This window comes from Silene latifolia, chromosome 6 (assembly GCF_048544455.1).
Source record: "Silene latifolia isolate original U9 population chromosome 6, ASM4854445v1, whole genome shotgun sequence".
NCBI lineage: Eukaryota > Viridiplantae > Streptophyta > Magnoliopsida > Caryophyllales > Caryophyllaceae > Silene > Silene latifolia.
In genome coordinates, this window is record NC_133531.1 from 118,953,273 (window position 1) to 118,974,772 (window position 21,500).

At 32.8% G+C, this 21,500-nt stretch overlaps 1 protein-coding gene across 1 annotated transcript; it reads right to left on the bottom strand.

Annotated features, from left to right (window-relative positions):
* Window positions 1-344: 344 nt before the first annotated feature.
* On the bottom strand, window positions 345-2,827 carry LOC141588563 (protein FAR1-RELATED SEQUENCE 5-like). Its single transcript, XM_074409997.1, has 4 exons — window positions 2,631-2,827; window positions 2,316-2,517; window positions 746-1,488; window positions 345-654 (listed from the first exon to the last, which is right to left on the bottom strand). Exons 1-4 carry the CDS (start codon window positions 2,825-2,827, stop codon window positions 345-347), a joined length of 1,452 nt encoding a protein of 483 aa, XP_074266098.1.
* Window positions 2,828-21,500: the final 18,673 nt, after the last annotated feature.

Below are 21,500 nucleotides of genomic sequence, written 5' to 3' on the forward strand. Positions count from 1 at the left end.
AATTATCCAAAATAAACAGCCATACTAAACTTCAAGTGAAAATACATAAATTACAATAAAAATGGTGACATGGGAGTAGAAGTAATAATGTCACCACCTTGTTCTACAAATGTGACCATTTTGTATCGTCATAAAATGGTAACATGTATGAACGCAGATATATAAATCTGATTTCATAAATGTTACAGCTTATATGAGTACAGTGTTCCCACAAAATTAACTGGTCTAACAAAACACTTCATCTCCAGCCAAAAACTTCCCAAAATGTTTCACCTATTTCATTTGGAACAGTGTTTGGTCCACATTAGTACAAGCCACATAAAGATTGCAACGTAGATGGTATGTCATATTAAACGCGGCACAACGACGTACATAGTACTCTCCCCTGCCCCAACTTCAGACCCTTTCTTAGCCTTCTTCCTCGTCCCCATGTTCCTTTTTTTTCGTTGACTTCGACCTTTAGTCGTACAACGTACGGGGTCAAGAATATGAGGCACAGGCACATCAACGGTTGGTTCATCTTCCTCAATATTAAGCTTAGAAAGCAACAATTCCACCTCGTCATTCGCTTTAATAAACAGCTTATCCACGACATTGAGCGACGCCAATTGAGATAGTTCATAGCCGTCAACATTGAGCGACGCCAATTGATGGCTTCATGAGCGGCATTCTACGTATGTCGCTTGGGAGGAACCTCTCCCACACAATTGTCTTTGAAAATTTGGTCCATCTACGAAGTATGTACCTGTCTGGTATCTCGACAACAGAATGCATGTGGAGGACACGGATGATGTGACTGCAAAGCATACCCTTAACATTGAAGTTTCGGCACGTACATTCTGTTAGGTTGTTCTTATAATCATACGTCACGTGATGGTTGTCCTCCTCGTGGCCAGCAGGGTAAACACGATACAACAACACCTCAGGGTCATCAATCGGGAGGATGACAGCACGAGTACCCATGGCAAGCGCGAATTCTTTCTCAAACACTCGAAACAGCTCCAATGTGTAAACCTGAGATGCATGTAGTAACAAATCCACTAGAGGGTACACAGAAGATGGTGAAGATCTTATGCCGTTGAATTCTTTACGCTCTTCCTCACCCCGCCATCTTTTCACTGTGTTTTCAAATATACGAAAGAATTCAGTAACAGAAGTGGTCTTAGAAGCTTGGAAGCCCATAGCATGGTTTGTGCTCTCACTCCTTTGGGACGATAAAATCCCGGCTGAAAAGAATTGATTGTTCAAAGCAGTGCTCCATTTTGCTCGATGTTTGTATAATCTCTTAAACCATGAATGGTTAACTAACCCATATTCTGTCAACATTTTACGCCAAGTCTCCTCAAATTCAGTCTCATTATAGCAACCATGAAGGCATTTGTTGAATAGGTCCTGGAACAGACGATCACCCTTTAGTTTACCGAAGTGAGATATGGCATTTTGTTGAATATGCCACTGACATAGACGATGTCTGGTTTGTGGATAAACCTGTCATCAGATTAACGTTAACGGAAGTAGACACACATGCTGATATGCAAATATATATGGTGACAAACACACTGTATGCCATACATGTGGCCATTTTAACAATACTGAACTGATCTATAAATAATATGGGAAAATGTAACCATTATTAACGTATATTTCTAAAACTAAGATGGTCACATTTTTGGCGGATTGTGGTAACATGAGAAAATAGGACGAACTGTTACTATGATAACATTTGCTAGTGTTAATAAAGATCATAACATTTGTGGTGAAACATGGTGACAAATGACAATATATGCAAATATATATGGTGACAAACATACTATATGCCATACATGTGACCATTTTAACAATACTGAAGTGATCTATAAATAATATGGGAAAATGTAACCATTATTAACATATATTTCTATAACTAAGATGGTCACATTTGTGGCAGTTTGTGGTAACTTGAGAAAATAGGAGAAAATGTTACTATGTTAACATATGCTAGTGTTAATAAAGATCATAACATTTGTGGTGAAACATGATGACAAATGACAATATATGCAAATATATATGGTGACAAACACACTGTATGCCATACATGTGCCCATTTTAACAATACTGAAGTGATATATAGATAATATGGGAAAATGTAACCATTATTAACATATATTTCTAAAACTAAGATGGTCAGATTTGTGGCAGATGTGGTAACATGAGAAAATAGAACGAAATGTTACTATGTTAACTTATGCTAGTGTTAATAAAGATCATAACATTTGTGCTGAAACATGGTGACATATGACAATATGTGACCATATTAGTAAAAAAATACGTCATACCGTTTCAATGGCATTTGCTATTGCTTGGTCTTGGTCAGTGAAGATAGAGACAGGACGAACATCCTCGCCCATGGATTCGTTGAAAACATTGAACAACCATTCAAATGATTCCTCCTTTTCGTTCGAGAGGAAAGCACAACCAAACATGACATTCGACCAATGGTTGTTAATACCAACAAAGGCTCCACAAATGAGATTGTACCTATTGGTGCGATACGTTGTATCAAATATTGTAACATTTCCGTACAACAAATAGTCATCTCTCATCATCGCATCCCGCTAGAATAGGTTACTTAATCTGCCTTTTCGTCAAACTGAACACGGAAAAAGAACCCTGGCTCCTCTGCTTGCCTACTAGTCATGAGGTTGATCAAAGTGGCTGCATCACCACCTTCAATTGATTTCATCTTCAGTATGTTAACATAATTAATATGGTCTCGCTTTGTGTGGGCAACAAAAGCATCACCACCTGCCCCTGCAGCAGCAACCCTGAATTGGACTGAAGGAGACATGCGCTTCGGTCATTGCCTTTATTAACTCACCCTGCGCTTATGTGATTTTGCGCTCCGACCTATGATGATGCTGCCACTAGACGGGTGTGAAAGGATGATTATGTTCGAGGACGTGCTGCACTACCTCCCATAATCCAGCATTATTTACTTTTGTCCAAACACAGGCTTCGCATTTACAGCGAGTAATTGCTGCATTCCTACTACTTACTTCATACCCGTTCGCATGTACACCTTCACAAGAGCATCTAAAGTATCTCTCAATCAGCGGTCTGTCTTTCACGTCAGCCCTACGAGATGTTGATTTCTTGATACTAAATCCCTTGAGTTGCGAATGTTTCTTATACAAGCTGAAGATGTGCTCCCATTTTCTAGCTTTTATTCCAAGTAAACAACCTGATAGATCCGTACCTATGACAAGATATATTAAGCAATGGTTAACAAGGGAACAATGAATGGTAAACGACTTTACTGAGAATGTCACCATTTATAAATTATTGACACGCAACATGCGGTCACATTTAAGACAAAAACAACAACATATCCCAAATATAATGGTCACATTTTCATGGTTTATAAAAAGGTTATCATATTAAGTCAGAATGTAACCATTTTAAGTTGTAAAAACATAAAACATGTTGTCAACTTTCTTAGTAAAATGTCTACATATCAGACTATCATGGTCACATTTAACAGTATATGAGAATGTAACCAACTTTAGTCATTATGTCACCATTTCATGTTTTTTAACACAAACCATGCTGTCAAATTTAATACTAAACAAAACACATATAACGACTATAATGGTCATATTTGAATAGAACATCAGAAGGTAACCATTTTCAGTAACAATGTCACCATTTTAAGTTCAAAATACACATGTCATGCTGTCACATTGTTACTAAAATGTCTACATATTATAATGATCATGGTCACATTTAACCAGTAAATCAAAATTTAACCAACTTTAGTGAAATGTCACCATTTTAAGTATAAAAATTATCTCAAATTTCATACTAAAACAACTACATATCACAAGTATAATGGTCACATTTAATAGTACATCAAAAGGAATAAATATTTAGTCAGAATGTAACCATTATAAGTTGTTAACAGACAGAACTTGCTGACAAGTTTCTTACTAAAATGTCTACATATCATGACTAAATTGGTGACATTTTAACAGTATATCAAAATGTAAACAACTTTAGTCATATTGACACCATTTTAAGTAAACTATTTATAGCTAAAACGTCTACATACCATAAGTGTCATGGGCACATTTTAACAGTTACTCGGATGTTACCAACTTTAGTCATAGTGTTGCCATTTTAAGTTTAAAAGTTTTCTCACATTTCATACTACTGCAACTACAAAACAAAACTATAATGGTCACATTTGAATAGTACATCAGAAAGGAACCATATTCAGTGAGAATGTCACCATTATAAGTCGTAAGCACACACTACTTGCTCTCAGGTTTCTTACTAAAACATTTACATATCATAACTATCAGGGTCACATTTTACCAATAGATCGGAATGTGACCAACGTTAGTCAAAATGTGGCTATTTTAAGTTTAAAGATTAATAGTTAAAACAAAAGAGTGCGTTTTGAGAAAATAATGCGTTTCTGTTTAAAAGGGCAACACTGAACCCTAAAATGGTGACACCAATTAGTAAATTCATAATCTTTTGAAAACAAATTTTGTTTCTTTCAGGTTAGCTGTTGTTAGCTTATTCACAGTTAATCATCATCTTCAACTCCAACATCAAAAGCCTGTCTTTGACATAAAAAATATGCTCATTCTGCATCTAATGAACAAACACTTAACAAATTGACCGATCACATGAACGGAAAATACGTTAATATTCTTACTCCCATGCTGTTTGCTTATGCAGCTACCAATATTCATCTACAAAGCTGACCTAACAACTCCAAAACACACAGCAAGAAAATATGAAAAAAATACATGAACAAACATAAAAAATTGACCTAAAATCTCATGAACACACAGATGAAATAAAAACTTAATAAATACAAAAAGCAAGAAAATATGAAAAATTAACCTAAATCGTCCAAATAAATAAGGAAGAACACAAACATTGCATATTTATGTGATGAAATTCTAAAAAAAATACAACAATTTGTTGATTCATTATTGCATATCGTCCAATAAAATCATCACCAAAATCAAAACAACATAAAAAACAAACCTTTGCTCATCAACATCGTCGCAAAATCATCGTCTTTACCATCAAATAATTCACAATCAGCAGTCTCAACATTAACAGAATCCGATCCAGCCTGAGCAGTCTCAAAATCAACAATTTGTTGATTATTAACATCCTCCATTTCCGAGTTCTCCTCCATAGCCATAGTGTTGTGAGAAAAAATTTATGTGATTATTATGATTGTGAGAATTTGCATGAATTTTTGACGATAATAATGAAATTTCTTTAGAAATGCATGAACAATGTAAGAAAAAAATGGAAATTTGAATTATTGATTAGGCATTTAGGGTTTAGGAAAGTGAAAGAAGAGGTGAAGGAATGTCATTTCTGAAGATAATTGGGACGTAAAGTGTGATATGGTGTAAGATTTCATGCAATTTGGCATTAAATGCCATTGTACCTCATGTTCCCTATACAAAAGGCTACTCTAATTTTATATATTATAAATTTGCCCCACCCATATGTACTACCCGCCCATATTACACAATGTGGCATCGATTCGCCCCGTCTCTTGTTTGTGACGAATAGCGTCCGTCACAAACAAGAATTTGGAACTAGATCTGACAGAAAAAAATAAAGAAAAATAAACAATCACAAACACCCAAATAGGGGAAAAAAGAAAAAAACAACAAAAAAGAAAAAATATTAAGAAAGCAAAGGAAAAAAAATTCGAAATCTGAAAAGTATTAAAAAGAAAAAAACAAAACACAAAACAAAGAAACAACACAAAACAAAGACCAAAATTTTGAAATCGGAAATGTAATCAAACGAAAAAAAAAAAAACAAAAAGAAAACCCAAAAAAAAAACACAAAAGACACACAAACAAACAAACAAATCTGAAGAAAAAAAAAACAAAAAGAAAAAACAAGATCTGGAGCATGTAAACAGGAGACAATTCCAGTGGATCAAGTATTTGTACAGCTGAAATCCACGGTGGAGAGTGGTGTGGCGGTGGTGTCGAGTTGGAGAGGAGATATGGCAGTGGTGTCGAGTTGGTGCCGGGTTGAAGAGGAGGGAGGCAGTCGTGTGGTGGGTGATGGGTGTCCGGTGGTTTCGGTGTGGGGTGGGGTTGGGGACGTGGGTCGTGAGTGGTGGTGAGGGAGGTGGCAGATCTAGTGTGGGGGTTGGTGTGGGGTAGTTTCGGTGTGGTGGTGGGTGTGGGTATGTGGTGGTGGTAGTGGGAAGTAGGGCTTGGTATTGGAGGTGAGATAAGGGAGGGAGGTCGGGTGGTGGGCCGGGAAGAATGGAGGTCGGGTGGTGGTGTCGAGTGGGCGTGGGTGGTGGTGGTGGGAGTGAGGAAAATTTAGGTTTTTTATTTAACTGGGTTTTGATTTAATTGGGTTTTAGAGAGATGGGGTGGGTGATTTATGTGATATGAGAGTGAAGTTGGTGGAAAGATTAATTATATCTAGTGAATTTATGTTTAATTATGATAGATTAGTGAATGTAGAGAGATAGAGTATTAGATTAGCTAATTAATTATTTTTTTTTCATCTCAACCATCCATTTTCCTCATCTAATGGCTTGGAAGAGGACTTATGGACTCACACTTACATAAGGACTTACTTGATCTTAACTCTCTCTCTCTCTCTCTCTCTCTCTCTCTCTCTCTCTCTCTCTTAGAGGCCATTAGATCAAACTAGGTGGATGGATGAGATTAAAAACAAAAAGCACGCACCCCACCTAATTAAAGTACCTATGCCTAATTAATTACACATTCACTAATTAATTGCCTTTCTTTCTTACAGTCAAGTTTATGGCATTTTAAAAATTTTAGAGTGTAACTGTTGTTTTTACGAGTGTAACTTTAATTCTCAATAGTGTAATTTTATACTAAAAAGTGATTTTAACTTATATTATATTGATTTTTTTAATTTTAAGACAAGTTTGTGACATTTTAGTATTCTTAGAGTGTAACTTTTGTCTTTTACGAGTGTAACTTAAATTCTGAATAGTGTAACTTTATACTAAAAAGTGATTTTAACTTATAAGATTTTGATTTTTTGTGATTTTAGGACAAGTTTGTGACATTTTAGTATTTTTAGAGAGTAACTTTAGTCTTTAACGAGTATGTATAACTTTAATTCTGAATAGTGTAACTTTATACTAAGTGATTTTAACTTACATTATTTTGATTTCTTGTAATTTTAAGACAAGTTTATGACAATTTAGTATTTTCAGAGTGTAACTTTTCTCTTTTACGAGTGTAAGTTTAATTCTTAGAGAGTAAGTAAATGATTTACAAGTATAACTTTTATCTTTTGCGAGTGTAACCCCAGTCCATTGAGAGAGTAATTCCAGTCCAATGAGAGTGTAACTTCAAACCAACGAGAGTATAACTTTAGTCCAATGAGAATGTAACTTCAGTCCATTAAAAGAGTAACTTAAGTACAATGGGAGTGTAACTTCAATCCATTAAAAAGGTAACTCAAGTACAATGGGAGTGTAACTTTAATACTTTATGGATGTAACACCAAATCAACAACCAACAATAACCACGACCACTATTTTTTTAACGAGATAATACGATTAATTTTTCAAACAACTAGTTTTATTTAGTATATCTAAAATTAAAACAAATTCTATGAAATATATTTAGTAGATTTAAGATTAAATAAAAGGTTCACACAAAAAAAAGAGAACTGAAAAATGTGGATGTATTTGAAAAACGAGATTTGAAAATTGAAATCTGAAGAAAAAATATACTCCCTCCTATTCACTATATTCTTCCCTATTTCCTTATTCGGATTATTCGGGTTTTCATCCCTATTTTCATTTTTGGGTTGATTTGTGTGGTCCAAATTAAATTGCATGTGGGGTAATGTGTTTCGTGTGGTCCAAATTCACTGTCTTATTTCTTGTGCAATAAGGAAAGGGGAAGAATATAGTGAATATGAGGAAGTATATATATATATATGTATATATATATATATATATATATATATATGTATATATATATATATATATGTATATATATATATATATATATATATATATATATATATATATGGACAAAAAAACCGACAACCACAAACCCACCAACCTGTCCCACACCAACGGCCCACCGTAAGCCACATCATTCAGATCCGAAAACCAAGAACCACACTAACCCACCATTTACCACCACTATCGCCACTAACCCAAAGACGTCACCAGACCCACACCTACGGCCCACCAAAACCACCTCCGATCAGTCGCCTTCCCCGCGGTGTTTTTTTTTTTGTAGATTTAGGTTTTTTTTGTAAATATTGATTTTTTTGGGTAGATTTAGGTTTTGTTTTTTGAAGATTTAGATTTTTTTGTGCGCAGAGAGGCTATTCAAGGCAAAAAAAATAAAATAAAAATGACTACCCACCTACACATGACCTACCTCTGACCACCAACCACCGCAACCAACTACCGCTACCAACGCCCCCACCACCATCAGCCCTAACAACCGCCATCACCCGAAATTTCATAAGGGTTGTCATTATGTGATTTGTTTTTTGAAATTACATGTACTTTTTAGTAGATCTGAAATTTGATAAAAGGAAAATAAGATTTTACATAATAAAACACAAAAACCATAAATCTACCATTATTTTTCTGTAAAAAAACTCAATAACGAACAACCACCAACACCAAACAACAAAAACCAAGATCAAATCTGAAAAAAGAAAAGAAATTAAAAAAAAATGAAAAAAACGAGACCTTCGACCACCACTACTGACCGAACTTTTAAAAGACGAGATCCGCCTCTTTGTTGCGGTGGTGGAGGTAGTTGAAGTGGTGGTGAAGATGAGGAATGAGGTCGAAGGTGTTGTGGTTCTTATCGCGAGATCTCCGGTGAGGCAGGGGTGGGTCGTTGTTGGCTTCAATCGTCGGTGGTATATGGGATAGTAGTGGTTGGTGTTGTGGTGGGTGGCGTTCTTGGTGGCAGCGAGAAGGCTGCAGTTGTGTTTCGGCGGTGGTGGCAATGGCGGTGGCCGTATTTGTGAGACGAGATGAGAGATGAGAGTGTTTAGAGAGATGATGCAGAGAGGATTGAATGAATTAGACGAATGATTATGTGGGAGGAGAAAGAATTGGGAGAAAGAGAGATGATATATAGTAAATTAAGTGAATAATTAAGGTGGTAGTGATTAATTAGTGTAGGGCATGAAAGAGGGTGAAATTAAGTACCATTTTTTGCTTTTAATCTTAGCCGCCCATCTTCATGATCTAAGGGGTTGTAATGGGACTTATGGACTAAACAAGTATATATGGACTCACTTGATCCCATTTATATATATATATATATATATATATATATATATATATATATATATATATATATATAGAATCGGGATCTGTTTAACCAAATTACGGTGCGAATCGTACGAACTCCCCTCACTATTAGATGAAATAAGGTCAAAAGCCCATAATAAAGTCCGTATTACCCAGTATATCTCATCTCCCTCCTAAGTCCAAAACCCCAACTCCATTTACCTCCTTCATCCTTATGCACCACCACCAGGTTGACGCCGGAGCTCCGGCAACAACCTCTCCGGCGAGCCACCACCCGAACTTCTTAATCGCCGATCTCGTCGATGGCGGTTTACAACACACCTCTGCTTCCTTTTTTTCACCTCTTTGCTTTACCTTGTCGCCATCCCGATGGTCGCATACCACCACAAATTGAGTCGTTTTTGTCCGTAATCGACTATACTTGACTCTAAATTAGCTGACATGGTCAGTAGTTCGGTTAGTTGTTCAAAAATCTCCTCCATTTTTCTTATATCTATGATTTAAATTCGAAGTTTAAAAAAAAAGTAGTTCTAATTATGGTGGTAAGGCGAAGAAAGGTCGTGCTGATGGTCGATTGAGGGTTTGGCGAGGTCGAGCTGCGGTGGTATTTTCTTGTGGCTATGTGGGGTGAGTGATGGTGGTATTTTCCACATCTGTCAAATCTTGATATGATTCTTTCCATTAGCTGAACGTCTTTTTTTTTCTTTTCTTTTTATGTGATTTTGAGTAAGAAAACAAAATTTCGATTTGGTTTTCAAAATTTTGAAACACAGATCTACTTAAAATGAATTAGAATTTCATAATTTTAATCACCTAAGTGAGTTAATTGGAATATTTTGAGTAAGAAAACAATCTCGTTAGCTGGAAACAATTGCAGTGATGATCATGGTGGCGAGTGGCGTTGTGTGGCTATGGCGGTGGCGTGATGTCGTTGTCGTCGTCTGACATTGTCGGTGATGTCGCTTCCGTTCCGTAATATTGTAAATAGTATCACCGGTGTGAGTCTCGGTGGTCGTGAAGTCGTTTGGTTGTGGTCGTAATCTATGGCGGTTTTGTGAGCGTTAAGGTTGACATGGTGTTGGTCGAGGTTGCGGAGGAAGTAGGTGTAGTGTTGGTCAGCGGATTCATGGTTGTTTGGTTGGTGATGGTGGGGCGCGGTGGTGGTGGTGGTGGTGGGGGCAGTGGCGGTGGTGGTGGGGGAGCTGGTGGCGGGAGTGTGTGGCAGTGGCGGCGGTGATGGTGGGCAGTAAATACACAAAATATCCACCCAGATACACACCGTATTAATACGGGATGCATGTGTATCCGGCAGTATAACCATGTGTATCTGATATTAATACGATGTGTATCCGGAAGTATGAACTTGTGTATCCAGAAGTATTATAATGTGTATCTGGCTTTAATGTCATGTGTATCCGCAAAAAAATATAAAATGTATCAGCAAAAAAAAAAAACTATCTCCGAGAGTTAGTGTTAAAATTTGTAACAATTTCCACCAAGTGTATCCGCTAATAACATAAAATGTATCCGCAAATAGTATAAAATGTATCTCGGAGTTGGTCTTAAAACTCCCAAAAAAAATATGTAAAAATTTTAGTGTGGAAAAAGTGTATCTAGATATGTTATAAGATGTATATGAATAAGAGGTGTATATGGTAAGTAGATAAAGTGTATCTGAAAAAAAAAAAAAAAAAAAAAAAAAAAAAAAAAAAAAACTGCCTAATTAAGCTAGTTAAATGCAGACAAGTACGTTAAAGCGATTCAACCCGAAACCCCTATATATATATATATATATATATATATATATATATATATATATATATATATATATATATATATATATATATATATATATATATATATATATATATATATATATAAGATCAAATGAGTCCTCCTCTTACATTTGAGTCCATAAGTCCCATTATGGGTCATTGGATCTTGGAAATGGAGGGCTAAGATGAGAACCCAAAAATTAAGGTTAATGCTCTAATTTTGCCATCTTCCTCTAATTTTCTCATTAACTACATTAATCCTCCTCATCTTTCATTCATCAACTCAATATCACATCTCCTTATTCTCTCTCTATATCTCACTTCTTCATATTCTCTCCAAAAAAACCAAGAAAAAAAAACTCAAAAAACCAAACAAATAAAAAACCCAAAAAATCCAAGTAAATCATTTACTCATCTTTTCCTCATTCACCATCCACCTACCACCACCCACCGGAAACCACCACAGTCGCCAACCGCCGCCGCCGCCACCACCACCACCGTCGCCCCGACGTCATTTTATTATTATTATTATTTTTTTTTTATTATTCATTTTTTTTTTAAACTTGATGTTTGGGTGTTCTTTTTATTTTTTTGGTTGTTTTTTTCTTCTTATATCGTCTTGCTATATAATATTGTTTCAAATTTGTGAGATTTTTTTTATTTTAATCTTAGATCTACTAAAATAGATCAATTTTCATTGACCCGTTTTTTTTTTTCATTTCCGTTTTTTTTTTTTTTTTTTCAATTTTGATGTTTTGGTCTTTTTTTTTTTCCGGTTATTGACATTCTTACAAATTATAGTTTGATTTTAGTACTAAATCTATTAGTTATGAAATCTCATTTTTTACTTTTTTCTTGTTGATATCACTTTGTTAATATTCGTCTTGCTATATATATTTGCCAAATTTCGTATTTAAAATTTTCTTTTGGTATTGTGTGATTTAGGATCTATTAAAATTACTTTATCGGTTAAAATTACACTTTTTTTCGTTAAAATTACACTTTTTTCCGTTAAAATTACACTTTTTTTGGGTTAAAATCACAGTTTTTTCCTTGTTAAAAATACACTTTTTTCCGTTAAAATTACACTTTTTTGTGTTAAAATTACATTTTTTTTTCCGGTTAAAATTATAGTACTAAATCTATTAGTTATGAAATCTCATTTTTTACTTTTTTCTTGTTGATATCACTTTGTTAATATTCGTCTTGTTATATATATTTGCCAAATTTCGTATTTAAAATTTTCTTTTGGTATTGTGTGATTTAGGATCTATTAAAATTACTTTATCGGTTAAAATTACACTTTTTTCCGTTAAAATTACACTTTTTTTGGTTAAAATCACCGTTTTTTCCTTGTTAAAAGTACAGTTTTTTCCGTTAAAATTACACTTTTTTCTGTTAAAATTACACTTTTTTTCGGGTTAAATTTACACTTTTCCGTTAAAATTACAATTTTTTCTGTTAAAATTACACTTTTTTCCTTTAAAATTACACTTGTCTTCATTAAAGTTACATTTATCTCTACTAAGGTTATCTTCTCAATGACTAAAGTTACGCTTTTGGACTAAAGTTAGAACAATTTGGACTGAAATTACACAAATTTGGACTAAAATTTGTCAATTTGGACTAAAATTACACAATTTGGATTAAAGATACACAAATTTGGACTATAGTTATACAATTTGGATTAAAATTACACTTTTATGGACTAAAATTACACTTCCGTTGGCTAAAATTACACTTTTGTAGACTAAAGTTATACATTTGTGGATTAAAGTTACACATTTGTAGACTAAAATTACACTTTTTTTTACTAAAATTACACTTTTTTGGACTAAAATTACACTCATAAAATGATAAAAGATACACACACTATCAATTTACTAAGTTACACTTTAGTGGACAATGATTGAAATTTCACAATCTCAATGACTCAAAATAAATGAATTATGTAACTTTAGTTCAAATTGTGTAATTTACTCTAAATTTAGTCGTAAATAGTGTATTATTAGTTCAAAATTATTCGTAAATAGTGTATTTTCAGTCCAAAATTCTATAATTTTAGTCCAAATTTAGTTGTAAATATTGTATTCAATTTAGTCGTAAATAACTCCATTAATTAGTCCAAATAGTCCAAATTAGTTAGTCCATATTGTCCAAATAGTTCATATTGTCCAAATAGTCCAAATAGTCCATATTGTCCATATTGTCCAAAGTCCAAATAGTCCAAATAGTCCAAGAGTGTAACTTTAGTTAGTCCAAATTGTCCAAATAGTCCAAATAAGTGTAATTTTAACAAGAAAAGGTGTAATTTTAACCGAAAAATGTGTAATTTTAAAGTAAAAAAGTGTAATTTTAAAGTAAAAAAGTGTAATTGTAACAGAAATAAGTGTAATTGTAAGGCAAAAAAGTATAATTTTAATAGGAAAAAGTATAATTGTAACAAAAAAAGTGTAATTGTAACAGAAATAAGTGTAATTGTAATTGAAAAAAGTGTAATTTTAACAGGGAAAAGTGTAATTATAACAGAAATAAGGGTAATTTTAACCAAAAAAGTGTAATTTTAATAAAAAAAAGTGTAATTGTAGCAGAAAAAAGTGTAATTGTAATAGAAAAGTGTGTAATTTTAACAGGAAAAAGTGTCATTATAACAGAAATAAGGGTAATTTTAACCAAAAAAGTGTAATTGTAATAGAAAAAAGTGTAATTTTAACAGGGAAAAGTGTAATTATAATAGAAATAAGGGTAATTTTAACCAATAAGGGTAATTTTAACAAAAAAAAAGTGTAATTGTGATAGAAAAAAGTGTAATTTTAACAGGGAAAAGTGTAATTATAACAGAAATAAGGGTAATTTTAACCAAAAAAAAGTGTAATTTTAACACAAAAAAAGTGTAATTGTAATAGAAAATAGTGTAATTTTAACAGGAAAAAGTGTAATTATAACAGAAATAAGGGTAATTTTAACCAAAAAAAGTGTAATTTAAACCAAAAAAAAAGTGTAATTGTAGCAGAAAAAAGTGTAATTATAACTTTAATAAAAACCAAAATAACAAATCTAAAATATAGTATAACACCCACAACATTAACATAATAAAAAACCAAAATAAAAGCCAAGAATACTAGATCTAAAATAAATTAAAAAAAAACCGAAATAAGAAGTAGATGAAAATAAATGAAAAACTCAAGCGAAATCTTAAATACAACCGTTTACAAAACGGAATCTATACCTTAAAAAAATGGAATCCGACACAAGTAAACACGGAATCTATTGTATAGTATAACACCCACAACATTAAAATTATAAAAAACCAACCATACTTGATCTAAAATAATTACAAACCGAAATAAAAAAAAAATCGAAATAAGAACAAAACAAAAATCAAATGAATGGTAGATAAATTAAAAACCGAAATAAAAGAAACCGAAATAAGAAGAAAACATTGTGGTTGCATCAAACAAAAACCAACCTAAATTAAAAACAAAACACAAAAAACACAAAAAAAGGAAAAGAAAAAAAAAAAAAAAAAAAAAAAAAAACAATAACGACAACCACCGCGACAACAACGTCACCCAGCCAACAAACACCAAACAAACCCCTCCACCGCAGATCTGAAAAATAAATAATGAGAAAGAAAGAGTTGTAGCCGCGGCAAAGGAGGAGGCGGTATAAGAAGGAGGGAGGCCGTGGGTGTTTTTGAGGGAGAAAGGCGATGTGGTGGTTGTGGCTGAGGTGGTTCGGTGGTGGTGAGTGAGGAGAGGTCGACGGTGGTGAGAGGACGGGTGGTGGAGGTGGTTGTGGTGATGTGTGTGAGGGTGAGTGGTGGTTGTGGTTGTCGGGGTGGTGAGGATGAGTGGTGTTTTTTTGGTTTTTATTTTTTGTACATCTATGGGTGAGTTCAAATTTTTTGGGTTTTTTTTTCAGATTTTTTTTTGGTTTTGTTTGATGAGAGAAAAATGAGAGATTGTGAGATTTAGAGAGAGGGAATGAGTTTGTGATAATGAGGAATGAATGGATTAGTGAGTTACTTAATTGCAATGAGGAGCTAATTAGGCTAGATTGATTTGTGGCCATCCATTGAGATGCAATCTCATCCCTTTATTCCCTTCATCCAAGAGCCCTTATAAGGACGTAAGAACTCAATAGATGTAAGGGACTTAGGAGAACTTGACACTATATATATATATATATATATATATATATATATATATATATATATATATATATAGAGAGAGAGAGAGAGAGAGAGAGAGAGAGAGAGAGAGAGAGAGCAAAGTTCTCCTAAGTCCTGCATATATCTTTGAGTCCATGAGTCCTTTCCACAACCCTTGGATCATGCATGGTGGAAGGTTGAGATTGAAAGGAAGAAATACACTTAACACTAATTAATTCACTTCTCTCTCTAGTTTTAGTAATACATTCACTAATTCATTATCATACACAATTAACACCATTTTTTGTCTTATACTTCAAAGTTTCTGAAAATTTTGTTAACATTTTTCCTGTTTCGGTTTTTTTGGTTTTTTTTCGAGACATGTTTTCGACATTTTAGGATTTTACGAGTATAATTCTAACAGCAAAAAGTGTAATTTTAAGGAATGTTTACGAGAATTTTGCGTTTTACAAGTTTAACTTCAGTATTTTTCGAGTGATTTTGACGAATAATATTTTGAATTTTTTTAATTTTATCATAAGTTATTATATTTTTAGCATTTTACGAGTGTTATTTTAACGATAAAAAGTGTTATTTTAATCCAGGTAAGTATAATTTCAGTCCAATTTGATTGTTATTTTAGTCCAGGAAAGTGTAATTTCAGGCCACTGAGAATGTAATTTTAGTCCATTGAGAGTGTAACATTAGTCCAATGAGAATATGACCAAGTCCATTGAGAGTGTAACATTTGTTCAATAGAAGTAAGTGTAATTCTAGCAGAAAAAGTGTAATTTTAGCAGAAAAAAGAGTTATTATAGCAGAAAAAAGTATAATTTTAACAGAAAAAAGTGTAATTTTAATAGAGAAAAGTGTAATTTTAATAATAGAGAAAAAAGTAACTTTAACAGAAAAAAGTGTAATTTTAATAGAAAAAAAAATGTGATTTTAATAGAAAAAAGTGTGATTTTATTAGATAAAAGTGTAATTTTAAAGGAGAAAAAAGTGTAATTTTAATAGAAAAAAGTGTAATTTTATTAGATAAAATTGTAATTTTAAAGGAGAAAAAAGTGTAATTTTAAGAGAAAAAAGTGTAATTTTAATAGAAAAAAGTGTAATTTTAATAGAGAAAAGTGTAACTAACAGAAAAAAGTGTAATTTTAATAGAAAAAAGTGCAATTGTAATAGATAAAAGTGTAATTTTAATAGATTAAAATATAATTTTAAGGAAGAAAAGTGTAACTTTAGATCACTAGGTTTAACTTAAATCTAAAATTTTAAAAATAATGAAAAAAAAACACAACACCCGGGCACCACCAATATTTATAGATCTAACATTAAAATAAAATTACCTTTTAAAAAAATGAAATTTGTAAAGAAAATGTGAACTTTAATAGTGAAAATTTTAACTTTAATAACTCATAAGAGGAAGGTGGAAAAAAAAACAGTATACACCCACCACCACCCTACGACCTACACATGCAACAAACTCAAAAAAAAAAAAATACCGGATCCGAAACAAAGTCCTTCATATATCTGAAAAAAGAGGAGAACAACACCAACATAGACATCTAACAACGCGCCATGACACCCGAAAATAAATAAAAAATGCATGTAATAAGACAATAAAATACAAATAAGATCCGAGAAAAAAAAACGAGAACAAATAATTAAAAAAAAACGAGATCTGAAACATTAAAAGAAAACGAGAACAACAAATTATACTTAAGAAATAAAAAATCTACTACATATTTATGTAGATCTAAGATTTGTAAAAAAAAAAACCACAAATAAAAACAAAAAAAAATCGAAAATCAGAAGAAAAAAAAATAGGAAACACGAGATCCAACAACAGGAACCATGGGTGGTGGTGGTTGGCATGGGGCAGCAGGCGAGGTGGTGGTTGGCGTGGTGCAGCAGGTAGTGCGGTGGTGGTCGTGGTGTTGTATCGGGTGAGGGTGAGGGTGGAAAGGTGTGTGGGACTGGTGGGTGGTGGTGGTGTGCGTGAGGGTGAGGGGATATGGTGTAGGTGAGGGTGGTGAAGGGAGTTGGCCGTGGGGCTGGTGGGTGGTGGTGTGTGGTGTGGGGATGCCGTGGTAGGGTTGTGGTGATGGTGTGGAGGTGGGTGGTGGTGGTGGTGGTCGGCGGTGGCCGGTGAGGTTGGGGAAGGGAGAGGGTGTTTTTTTTATTTTGTTGGGTTTTCAATTTTAGGGGTTTTGAGATTGAGAGGTTTTGAGAGAGAGAGTGGAAGAGGGAAATTGTGAGGATGAGAGATAAGTATGTGGGTGGAAAAAAGTATATATATTGAATTAGTGGTTAATTAAGATTAATTAGTGTGGGTAGTGAGAGAGTAGGTTTAATGAGCTTTTATCCCCTCCTTTTTGCTTCCAATCTCAACCCTCCATCTTTCTCATCCAAAGGCTCTAAGGAAGACTTATGGACTCACATGTAAGAAGAGGACTTATATATATATATATATATATATATATATATATATATATATATATATATATATATATATATATATATATATATATAGAGAGAGAGAGAGAGAGAGAGAGAGAGAGAGAGAGAGAGAAGAGATCATGTAAGTCCACCATATGTATTTGAGTCCATAAGTTTTATTAAAGGCCCTTGGATGGTGAAAATGGATGGTCAAGATCAACCTCCAAAAAGTGTGTTTATGGACTAATATCACTCATTCTCTCCTCCCTCACTAATCCTTCTGATTAATCACTAATTCACTATAACTTCCTTTCCTCTCATCCACTTTTCTCACATATCACACAACTCATCTCCTCTCTCAAACCCCCAAAAAATAAAAAACCCAAAAAATCCCAAAAAATAAAAAAACCCAAAAACCCAAATAAATAAATAAAATCCAAATAAATCAAAAAACCCAAATAAATCATTCATTCCTCTCTTCCTCATTCACCACCACCCACCACTATCCCACCCGACACCACCCACCGCCCACCCCCACCGCCGTCGGTAAATTCTATAAACTCGTTTTTTTTCCCAGATTTTGCGTCTCGGTTTTTTTCGTCACTTTTTTTTTTTCTTTTTTTTCAGATTTTGTGTTAAATTTGTTGTTTGGTGTCGGTTTATTTTATTTGTTAATTTTTGTTGGTTTTTGTTGTTACTTATTCTTTTCAAATATCTTCTTGTTATACGTTTTTTTTTAATTTCGGGTTTTAAATATCGTTTTTTTGGTGATATACTTTTTTATTTTTACAAATGTCGTTTCTTTAAAATTCGTCTAGTTATATAAATTTTTCAGTTTTAGTATTTAAATTTAAATGTATATTTATTTATTTATTTCTCAAATTTCAATGTTTATAACTCCAACCTCTTATTTTATAAAATTATTTAAAATTATGTATAACTTCAATCAACATTATGTATAACTTCACTGATATTATGTATAACTTTAATTTACATTATGTACAACTTCAATGATATTGTGTGCAACTTCAGCGATATTATGTATAACTTCAATGAACATTATGTATAACTTCACTGGTATTATGTATAACTTCACTGACATTATGTATAACTCCACTGACATTATGTATAACTTTAACTTACATTATGTACAACAATGACATTGTGTTAGTTTCAAATCTTAATTACATTTGGACAAAAGTTATACTATTATGGATTAAAGTTACACGATTTTGGACTAAAGTTATACAAAAAAGGACTAAAATTATAATATTATGGACTAAAGTTATACAGAAAATGACTAAAGTTATACTATTATGGACTAAAGTTACACAATTTTGGACTAAAGTTATACAAAAAAGGAATAAAGTTATACTATTATGGACTAAAATTATACAAAAAAGGACTAAAGTTATACTATTATTGACTAAAGTTATAGAGAAAATGACTAAAGTTATACCATTTTTGTATAACTTTAGTCCTTATTTGTATAACATTATTCCATATTTGTATAACTTTAGTCTATTTTTGTATAACTTTTACTCATTTTCGATAAATTAGTTGGAATTTATATAATTTTATGTAACTTTAGTCCAATTTTTTGTATAACTTTAGTCCAAATTTGAATTGATATAAGTACTGTTTGTATAAATTTAGTCCATATTTGTATAACTTTAGTCAGTTTTTGTATAACTTTAGTCTTTATTTGTATAACTTTAGTCCATATTTGTATAACTTTAGTCTGTTTTTGTATACCTTTAGTCCATTTTTGTATAAATTTAGTCTTTTTTGTATGACTTTTAGCCATTTTCGATAAATTAGTTGGAATTTATATAATTTTATGTAACTTTAGTACAATTTTTTGTATAACTTTAGTCCAAATCGTATAACTTTAGTCCAAAAGCGTATAACTTTAGTCCAAATCGTATAACTCTAGTACAAAATAAATTAAATTATGTAACTTTAGGAATATAAATTCAGATTTGAACCAACACATAAGAAGATGATAGTAAAGTTACACATATCAAAATGTAATATAAGACATATTTGAAATAAAAAAATATAAAATAAGTAAATAACAACATAATAAGTAAATAACAACACACAACAAAATAGTATAAATTGTATAACTTTAATGTTTGAAGGGTATAACTTTAGTCATAAATAGTATAACTTTAATGTTTTGAGGGTATAACTTTAGTCGTAAATAGTATAACTTTAATGTTTTAAGTGTACAACTTTAGTCGTAAATAGTATAACTTTTATAAAAACCAAATAAAAAACGAAAAAAGAATCGAAAATAACGTAATCCATAATAACAAAAACAAGAGGAGATTGTTATTTCACATATAACCATTGAATATCTAAGAAAAAAACCCGAATATCTAAGAAAAAAAACCAAATAACAAAAAAATAAACGAAATAACAATAACAAGAGGAGATTGTTATTTCACATATAAGCATTGAAGTTGTACATAATGTCATTGAAGTTAGGCATAATGAACATTAAAGTTAACAAATAGACCTTAGAAAAAAATGTAATTTCACAAATCTAAAAAAAAAAACCAAATAGATATAAAAATTAAAATCAAGAAATCTGAAAAATTAAAATCAACAAATCTAAAAAACCAAAATTTAAAAAGATTTGAAAATAACAGAATTCAAAATTTAAGACTAGAAACTAAAAACATAAAGGATAAAAAAAAACGTGAAAACTGAAAAAGAGAGAACGGTCTAGATTTGTTGATTTTAATATAATTTTATGTAACTTTTAGAAATATAAAAAAAAACACCCAACCACAAATTAAAAACATGAAAATCAGCACAATCAGCACACCCAACCACAAAAAAAAAAAGAACAACTGAAAAAGAGAGAACGGTGGCCGACAACCAGCACAACTGTCACCCAAAAAACCACCAGCGACCCACAACCGTCACCCTCCGCCCCATATCTAAATAAAAAAAAAAGAAAAAAAAGGAGAAGAAGGAGGGAGGCCGGCGAGGGCTGTGGGGTTGTTTGGTGATTGATGCGACCATAATTGGCGCATATTTAGCCCCCGAATTACCATTGTTTCTATGCTTTTTAGTGCCTATTTGGGTCATTTCTTATCTTTAGATCTTTGTTTTGCATACTCTTTGAGATTTTGATCCCTTGGTAGGAAAGGAGTAAGAATCTTGCATTTTCATGGCAAAACAAGGCTAAATTGATCATATTCAATGACCAAGCATCAAGGAGAGACAAGACTAGAAGGCCTTTGTACATAGCATAGTAGAAGAGCATTTTTGAGAAAAGGATCCTTGAGTCCCCAAGGAAATCCCCAAGGAATTCATGAAGAAAAGGGAAGAAAAAGAAGAAGGAAAGCTCATTGAGCTACAATCCGAACGGATTGTAGAGAATCCGTCGTCCTCGCCGATCCGAGCGTCCTCACCAGAATCGCTCGGATTGCCCATGCCCAGTCCGTGCGTCTTGTTCCTTGATCCGCTCGGATTGTCCATCCCAGATCCGGCCGTCCCGACTCCCAGCCGCACGGATCACAGAGCACAGCGCAATTTCGTTCTTCAAGCTACGAAATGAAGAAGCCCTTCTCTCGGACAATCCCGGAGGCTCCTTGCTCAACTTAAAAAGTGTAATTACTAGTTTAGCCCTTAGTTAACCCTAATGCATCCTCCCTAATTCTCACTATAAATACCCCATTAGTCTAATTAGAGGAGCATGTTCTTCTTATCAATAATTAGTGTAGTTAATATCAATCAAATCTCTCTTCAATATTGTAATCAAATATTAATCAAGTTTTAATCCAAGTTT

Bases quoted from the DNA above. Each gene is read 5' to 3' on its own strand.
- LOC141588563 (XM_074409997.1), bottom strand. From the start codon at position 2,827: ATGTCTCCTTCAGTCCAATTCAGGGTTGCTGCTGCAGGGGCAGGTGGT. The intron at 1,489-2,315 runs GTATGACGTATT...ATCTGATGACAG, and splicing joins TAGCAAATGCCATTGAAACG to GTTTATCCACAAACCAGACA. The intron at 655-745 runs GTACATACTTCG...CCGCTCATGAAG, and splicing joins GTTGTCGAGATACCAGACAG to CCATCAATTGGCGTCGCTCA.